This window comes from Raphanus sativus, unplaced genomic scaffold (assembly GCF_000801105.2).
Source record: "Raphanus sativus cultivar WK10039 unplaced genomic scaffold, ASM80110v3 Scaffold0155, whole genome shotgun sequence".
Taxonomy (NCBI): Eukaryota; Viridiplantae; Streptophyta; class Magnoliopsida; order Brassicales; family Brassicaceae; genus Raphanus; species Raphanus sativus.
In genome coordinates this window covers 44,914-53,203 of record NW_026615475.1, presented here as the reverse complement: position 1 = coordinate 53,203, position 8,290 = coordinate 44,914, and the positions used below count along the sequence as shown (strand labels likewise).

General features: G+C 38.6%; 2 protein-coding genes and 1 long non-coding RNA gene across 3 annotated transcripts; all 3 read left to right on the top strand.

Moving 5' to 3' along the window:
* The first annotated feature begins 16 nt into the window (after positions 1–16).
* LOC130501295 (uncharacterized) lies at positions 17–4,291 on the top strand. The gene is made up of 5 exons (XM_056996188.1): positions 17–2,659; positions 2,756–3,287; positions 3,371–3,470; positions 3,552–3,935; positions 4,022–4,291. Exons 1-5 carry the CDS (start codon positions 604–606, stop codon positions 4,289–4,291), a joined length of 3,342 nt encoding a protein of 1,113 aa, XP_056852168.1. The 5' UTR covers positions 17–603.
* A 684-nt stretch (positions 4,292–4,975) lies between these two features.
* LOC130501298 (uncharacterized) lies at positions 4,976–6,178 on the top strand. Its single transcript, XR_008939611.1, has 3 exons — positions 4,976–5,232; positions 5,741–5,971; positions 6,046–6,178. It is a non-coding gene; the product is annotated as an uncharacterized LOC130501298 (long non-coding RNA).
* Positions 6,179–6,256: 78 nt separating this feature from the next.
* Positions 6,257–7,190, top strand: LOC130501297 (uncharacterized). Its single transcript, XM_056996189.1, has 3 exons — positions 6,257–6,548; positions 6,633–6,854; positions 6,917–7,190. Exons 1-3 carry the CDS (start codon positions 6,315–6,317, stop codon positions 7,013–7,015), a joined length of 555 nt encoding a protein of 184 aa, XP_056852169.1. The 5' UTR covers positions 6,257–6,314; the 3' UTR covers positions 7,016–7,190.
* The last annotated feature ends 1,100 nt before the right edge of the window (positions 7,191–8,290 follow it).

Here is an 8,290-nt window from a genome sequence, read left to right as displayed (position 1 = left end):
CATCACTACAAGAAAACACGCTGAATTCCGACGGAGGTTCCGACGGACCAAAATGTCGTCGGACAAATTTGACGATTTTCCGACCAATTTCCGACGAAAGCCAAAAATATGAGGTCGTCGGAATTCCGTCGGTATATTCCGACGGAATTCTGACGAACCAGGGTTCGTCGGTATATACCGACGACTATCCGACGATATTCCGATCAACAAATATATCCGTTGCGGTCGTCGGTATTCCGTCGGAATATACCGACGGAATTCTGACGAACTGTTGTTCGTCGGTATATACCGACGACTATCCGACGATATTTCGATCAACAAATATAACCGTTGCGGTCGTCGGTATTCCGTCAGAAAATACCGACGAATTTCTGACGGACTATGTGACCGTTGCCGACAAATCCATATGACCGTTTTATAGCCGTTTGAAATTTGTAAATACCGACGGAATTCCGACGCACTACTTTATGTCCGTCGGAATTCCGTCAGAAAGTCGTCGGAAAGCCGTAACCAATTTTCTATAAATTCAACCCCTCCTCATTTCAACTCTTCACTCCTCATTCTCTCTTCATTCTCTTTGATCATAACAATTCCGTAAAAATCATGTCTTCAGGAGGTTATTATCGTTCATGGATGGATAAACCTCATTTGGATCCCAACACCAAATTGCTTACGGAAGAATACGTTCAAGGGATTAAAGAATTCATGAGGCTTGTTCAACAACAACCAGATGCAAAAAATGGTATGTTAAGATGTCCCTGCTCTAGTTGCAATAATAATAAAGTTATAGAAGAATTTAATGTTTGGACTCATTTGTATATGAAAGGGTTTTCACGTAATTATAAAGTTTGGTATCTTCATGGGGAAACTGGTTATGAATATGGTAGTACTAGCGAACCTCAGCCTATTAGTGAATTTCAGCCGGATATTAGGTTAGAAGAATCTAGAACGGATATAGATTATGGTGTAGGTACTGAGCAGATGGTACATGATCATTATAGAGGGGAAGAACCAAATCCCGAATCTAGGAGATTTTTTGACATGTTGGATGCAGGAAAACAACCTTTGTATCAAAATTGTAGAGATGGTCATTCAGCCTTATCATCTGCAACTAGATTAATGGGTATTAAGACAGACTATAATTTGGCTGAAGAATGTATGGATGCGATTACTGATTTTGTCAAAGGCATTCTACCTGAGGATAATGTTGCACCGGGTTCATACTACGAAGTTCAGAAACTGGTTGCCGGTCTTCAACTACCGTACGAAGTGATAGATGTATGTATTGACAACTGCATGATCTACTGGAGAGCGGATGAGACACGGAATGAATGCAAATTTTGTGGGAAACCTCGTTTCCAGGAGACGAGGGGAAGAGTTCCGATCCCGTTCAAAAGAATGTGGTATTTGCCATTGACGGAAAGATTGAAGAGGTTGTATCAGTGTGAGCGCACAGCAAAAGCAATGAGATGGCATGCAGAGCATTCCACAAATGGTGAGATTAGACATCCTTCAGATGCGAAGGCTTGGAAACATTTCCAGTCAATATATCCAGAATTTGCAGAAGAGAGAAGAAATGTTTATCTTGGATTATCTACTGATGGTTTCAGCCCATTTGGAAAGCATGGAAGACAGTATTCTCTTTGGCCAGTTATTGTGACACCGTACAACCTACCGCCGAGCTTGTGCATGCGACGAGAGTTTTTGTTCCTCTCAATTCTCGTCCCCGGGCCAGAGCATCCTAAAAGATCACTAGATGTGTTTCTTCAACCACTGATATATGAGTTGCAACAACTATGGGCGCATGGTTTTGAGACATACGATGTTTCGTGCAAAGAAAACTTTCATATGCGGGCAGTACTTATGTGGACAATAAGTGACTTTCCAGCATATGGTATGTTATCTGGATGGACAACACATGGGAGACTATCATGTCCATATTGTCAAGATGACACAGCTGCTTTCCAACTAAAGAACGGAAGGAAAACGTGTTGGTTTGACTGTCACAGGCGATTTCTACCACCTGATCATCCATACCGCAGGAGTAGGAATGCATTTACGAAGAACAAGCAGGTGTTTGATGGTCCACCTGTGGAAGTTAGTGGGGAAGATTTGTTGAAGCAGTTTAGGTATTTTGATGCAGAAAGGACGCCAGATGTAGGTGGACATGAAAACATTCGAGTCAGTGCGGTTGGAGAGCTACATAACTGGCACAAAAAGAGTATTTTCTGGGATCTGCCATATTGGGAAAGTCATCTATTGCGGCATAATTTAGATGTCATGCATATTGAGAAGAACTTCTTCGACAATCTGATGAACACAGTCTTTAACATCCAAGGTAAAACGAAGGATAACTTGAAGTCAAGGTTGGATTTAGTCGATATCTGTGATCGTCCTGAACTTCATGTGGATGAGAATGGTACGGCCCCTTTTCCCATTTATCGTCTGGATGGTGCTAGAAAAGAAGAGTTCTTTGATTGGATTACAGATAAAGTGAAATTTCCTGACGGATATGCATCAAATTTGGGGAATTGCGTTGATAGAAGCGAAGGAAAGTTTACTGGCTTGAAGAGTCATGATTGTCATGTAATTATGCAGCGCCTCCTTCCGTTTGCTTTTTCAGCATTATTGCCACGTAATGTTCATGAAGCAATTGCAGGTATCTTATATTTTTACAATTTAATTTATTTTTATATTTAACAATTATGCTTATATAAACTAATACTTATGAAAATTATGTCTTTTATCTATGTAGGGATAAGTGTTTTCTTCCGCGATTTATGCAGCAGAGTAGTGACTGAAGAGGGTATTAATAATTTGAAGACAAACGCACCAGTCAGCATGTGCAACCTCGAGAAGATATTTCCTCCATCATTCTTTGATGTTATGGAACATCTTGTTATTCATCTCGCAAGAGAATTGGAACTTGGTGGTCCTGTGCAGTACAGATGGATGTATATTTTTGAGCGTTATATGCATCATCTGAAGAAGATGGTCAAAAATTTAAGCCGGGTGGAAGGATCTATAGTGGCACAGGTGATCAATGAAGAAACTGCAATCTTTGCTGAAAATTATTTTCCACCAGAAGTGCATACAAAACATCGAAGACCTTCTCGGCACAATGACAGAGGAGAGAGAGCAACATATCATGTTACTGTCCCAAGCATGTTCAAGGAAATAGGACGACTTAGTGGAACATTCACGAAGCGGAGACTTACGGACACTGAGCACGCTCATTTGCAAACATATTTGCTCACCAACTGTGAAGATGTTCTACAATATGAGAGGTAAAAATATTTATTCATTTACATTGTTTTTTTTTAATATTCAATAAATTTATTTCATATTGATATAATATTTTTGTATATAGTGTATATATGGCGGAGTTGCGTATGACTCACAGGCATGCAACAGAACATGAGCTTCAACAACTTAGAGATAATGGATTTGCTGCGTGGCTTCGTAGTTATGTGAGTCATATAAACAAATGAGTAGTTTAATTTTAATATAAACAAATTAACTTTTCACTCATATATGTTTTTAATTTATAGGTGAATGATGGTTTGGCCAGAGGTTTTGTGTTCGATGATTGGATACGCGAATTTGTGCAGGGACCAAACTATGTGGTCAAATCATATCCAAAATTCTGTACGCGAGGATATGCATTCACAAAGAAAGGTCATTCTAAGACAACATATGATGCTGGTGTTTCATCTTCTTCCGGTGACGATGTCTACTACGGCAACATAAAAGAAATATTAGAAATCCAATTTCCTGGAATGGTTGGATTGCGTTGTGTAGTATTCTATTGTGATTGGTATGACACCACCCCAGATAGAGGAGTGAAGATTGATGCGTTTGGTGTTATATCGGTTCATTCGCGGCGGAAACTTCAATATTATGATCCCTTCATTCTTGGTTCGCAAGCTGATCAGGTATGTCAATATATTCATAATTTTTTACCAATATCATTAATTAATGTTATATATTCTACTAATACTTGTAAAATTGATATGTATAGGTGTGCTACATCAGTTACCCTCGGGTGACGTACAGAGACGATCCATGGGTCACAGTAACGCAAATCAACCCAAGAGGACGATTGAATGGAAGTTCTGATGATGATGAACCATTGCAACCAGAGTCTACCAGCAACGCCCAGGCAGTTGAAGATTTGGCAGATGTTGAATTCGTTGAGAATTTTACTGAGTTTGGACTTGATGCTGTTGTACATTCGGAGCCAGAAGCTGAGGTTGGGGAGTTTGATGAAGATTCAGAAGATTCGGATTAGGTTTTTTTTTTTTTTTTTTTCTCGGTCCGTCGGAATTCCGTCGGCATATACCGACGGATTACCGACGAACAAGGCCAGTTCGTCGGTAATCCGTCGGTATATGCGACGGAATTCCGACGACATAGGGTTCATTGATGTTTGTATACTTCCTCGGTAATTCGTCGGTATATTCCGACGACATACCGACGAACTAGTTCGGTAATTCGTCGGAATATCGTCGGATGAATATACCGACGGATACCGAGGACATGTGAAAACAAAAACAATCAAAAACATAAAAATCTATAAATTTTGATGCCAAAACTACGAAAATAACACATAATAAGTGCTTAGTATAGTATTAGATCGCAACCATTCAAATATAACAACTCATAAAATAAGTGTTTATGCATATCAATGTTTTTATAACATCTCATCTTAACACTCATATACTTATACAATCATATTCATCTAATCTTACTTCAAAAAATGTTATTGTGTAAAATTGTGTTATAAAAACATTTTTATTGTTAAATATTTATGCAAATACTATATATATTATCAAAGATTAGGATTTTACATTTAGAAACTTGTAATCAACCCCTAAACACTATGTCGTCGGAATTCCCTCGGTAAAGTTCGTCAGTATTCCGTCGGAATATACTGACGAACCCGTGTCCGTCGGAATTTTGTTCACCCGGGAAAACCAAACCGCGTGAAAATTTTCGCGCACCGCCAATTGGTTTATATTTAATGATTCCGACGGAATACTGACGAACCCGTGTCCGTCGGAATCATCAAATATAATTACCCTTCTTCTTCCTTCTTCGTTATTTCCGCCTCTCTCTCTATCCTCTCCGCCGTTTCTCTCTCTTTCAAGGCGATTCCGGCGGTTTTCGAGCTCCCATCCCCGGCGATTCCTCTACCCACGCTCATATCTCTTCCCCCAAACCCGAAATCATGTAAGAATCATCCTAACCTTTGTTTATTTCAATTTTTTAGGGTTTTGGATGTTAGATCTCCGATTTGAGGTTGTTTGATTGAATGTTTTAGGATTGAATGGATTGTTTAGGATATATAAGTTAGGATTGTTGTTTGAATTGTTGTTTTTAATTTTTTTCTGGAATTATTTGGTGTTTTTGTTAAAATTCAAAACGTTTTACTATTTTTAAAACGTTTTTTGATTTTTAAAAACGTTTTTTCAAGTTTACAGTTTAAACTATGTATTATTTAAAACGTTTTAATTTTTTTTATGATTTTTAGAAACGTTTTTTGATTTTAAAAACGTTTTTTGATTTTTAAAAACATTTTTGATTTTAAAAACATTTTACGATTTTAAAAATATTTAACAACCTTTTTCAATATTTATAAAAAATTATATTTTTTATATTTTTATTATATATATATATATATATAAATCATTTTTATGTAAAAATCATTTTAATTAATTTGATGTATTAATTTTTTTAGGTCCGAGGAATCACCCCGCCCCGCAGCCCGTCGACGTAGTTCGGTGAGCTCTTCCCGTGCATCGGGATCGTCTCACGAACAAAACTCGTTTCCCGCATATATTCCCGCTCCACCTCCCGCTCCTGCTCAACAGAATCCGGGGGTCATGCCAGTTGAACTATTGGTTCAACAACCGGGTCGAGAGCATCTCCCGGTTCTCCATCCCACCCCACGACGAGGACATAGCACTTGGTTAGTATTTTTTTTATTTGTAGCATTATGTTTTTTTTCCATTAATTAACTTGCTAACTTGTATTTTTTTAAAGGTTCACCAAGTCGAGTAATGGCATTAGCAGGAGCATCAACCAGATGATGTATTCCATGCTCCAAATTGGATATACGAAGTGGAGTGAGATCCCTCAAGAAGACCAAGAGTTGTGGTTTCGTCAATTTGCAGTACTAACTCTTCATTTTTTAAAATTATATACATTTTTTAATATATCTACTTATTAAAATTATGTGTGTTTTGTAGCAAGAGTTCAACTGGCACCCCGATCACACGGAAACAGTCCGTATTAGATTCAAAGCTAAGGCCATGGACTCTTATACAAAGCAGGTGAACGCGTGGAAGAAAGTTTGGCAGAAGAACAAGAGGCCACGGAACATCAACGGGAGGGTGTTCGAGCAGTTGATAGTTCATTGGCAGAAGGACGAAACTGCAGAGACGTCTTCTAGGAACTCTAAGAACCGGAAGAGCGATCGTGGCGGGAAAGGTATGTATGTGCACAACCTCGGGGCTTGCTCTATGTCTACTAAGGAAGATGAACTTGTAAGTTTTTTATTATTATTTATCTTTATGTTTATTTATATAAATATTTTATATATTCCTTGGCTAATAATGGCGGTTTTTTAGATCGAAGCAAATGACGGTAATCCCGTTGATCGACTCCAACTCATTAAGGTGGCTCACACTAACAAGACGACGGGTCAAATTCAGGACCTCTTGATCAAAGATGTCGTTGATTTGGTGGAAACTGAAATAGCATCTCAATCTCAGCCTCTCTCTGATGACGGCGATTCAGTGGGAGCTTCAACCAACTTGTCCCGATTGCAAATAAATGAGATGGTTGAAAAGGTAATTTTTTTATCAATATATTCATCTTATAATGTAGTTTACTAACTTAAAATATTTTGTAGGCTGTTCCTAAAAGGAAAGGAGGCTTTTTAGTTGGATTGGCCGCCGTGCTTCTTCGTATCCGGCATCTTCTTCGCAGGTTCCGTATGCCGATCCCATGATTCTCGAGGAGCTACATGACAAAGGTGAACGGATTGTGGCATTGGAGGAGCAGAACGCCACTATCCAAGCTGAGAATGCCACTATCCAAGCTGAGAATGCCACTATCCTTGCTGAGTTGGCATCCCAAAAGAAGACCAACGCCGAGATAATGGAGAAGCTAAACCGTTTATTTGCTTCGAGTTCTTAGTTTTTTCTGAATTTTAAAATTTTCTGAATGTTTTTTTAATATTTCGGTTTGTATGAATTTAAATTCTATAATATTATTAGTTTTCAATTTCAGATTTATTTTAATTAAATTTATAAAATTGCAAAATTTAATTCTATAATAAAAAATATTTAAAAATGCAAAATATAATTATTTATTAAAAATTGGAAATACTGACGAACCATGTCCCTCGGAAAATACTGACGAATTGCGGTCCTCGGAAAATACCGACGAACCATGTCCCTCGGAAAATACTGACGAACAAGTTCGTCGGTATTTTCGAGGACAAGGTTCGTCGGTATTTTCCGACGAACCCAGTTCGTCGGTATTTTCCGACAAACCAACGTTCGTCAGTATTTTCCGAGGGACTTGGTTCGTCAGTATTTCCAATTTTCCGATGACCACTGTTGTCGGAGCTGTTATCGGAATGTGGTCAGAAGTTCGTCTGAATAAAGTTTCTCGGTATTCGTCAGAAATTCGTCGGTGTGGCTGACGAAATTCCGACGAAATTTGAAATTCCGACGAAATGATACCGACGGACAGTTTCGTCAGATATTCGTCAAAATATGTCTATTCCGACGATATTCTGACGAATTCGTCCGTCAGTATCCGCCTGCTTTCTTGTAGTGCATGGACCATATTGGGACATTAGAAGATTTTGTGTCTGGCAACCAGGAAGATGAAGCAACCAGAGACTACATCATCTGTAAGTTGTTCAAATACTCTCTCTACGGGAATGCTATTAGTTGGTTGAAACTCCTCCACCAGGATCTTTCACTACATGGAACGAAATCAAGACTGCATTTTTGACTGAATTTTTCGATGATGAAAAAGCTGAAGAGAGAAGAGATAAAATTTGTACATTCTCTCAAGGACCAACATAAGCTTTCAGAAGCTCTTGGGAGAGGTTTAGAAGATCAAAGAGACTGTCCACACCATGGTTTTACGGAGATTCAGCTGCTTAAAAGATTCTGCAAGGGTATTGATGTGTGATATCATGTAATGCTGGACACTGCAAGCGAGGGGAACTTTGAGACAACGACCCCAGAGGAAGCTAAGAAACTGATTG

Bases quoted from the DNA above. Each gene is read 5' to 3' on its own strand.
- LOC130501295 (XM_056996188.1), top strand. From the start codon at position 604: ATGTCTTCAGGAGGTTATTATCGTTCATGGATGGATAAACCTCATTTG. The intron at 2,660-2,755 runs GTATCTTATATT...TTATCTATGTAG, and splicing joins TGTTCATGAAGCAATTGCAG to GGATAAGTGTTTTCTTCCGC. The intron at 3,288-3,370 runs GTAAAAATATTT...TTTTGTATATAG, and splicing joins GATGTTCTACAATATGAGAG to TGTATATATGGCGGAGTTGC.
- LOC130501297 (XM_056996189.1), top strand. From the start codon at position 6,315: ATGGACTCTTATACAAAGCAGGTGAACGCGTGGAAGAAAGTTTGGCAG. The intron at 6,549-6,632 runs GTAAGTTTTTTA...GCGGTTTTTTAG, and splicing joins CTACTAAGGAAGATGAACTT to ATCGAAGCAAATGACGGTAA. The intron at 6,855-6,916 runs GTAATTTTTTTA...AATATTTTGTAG, and splicing joins TAAATGAGATGGTTGAAAAG to GCTGTTCCTAAAAGGAAAGG.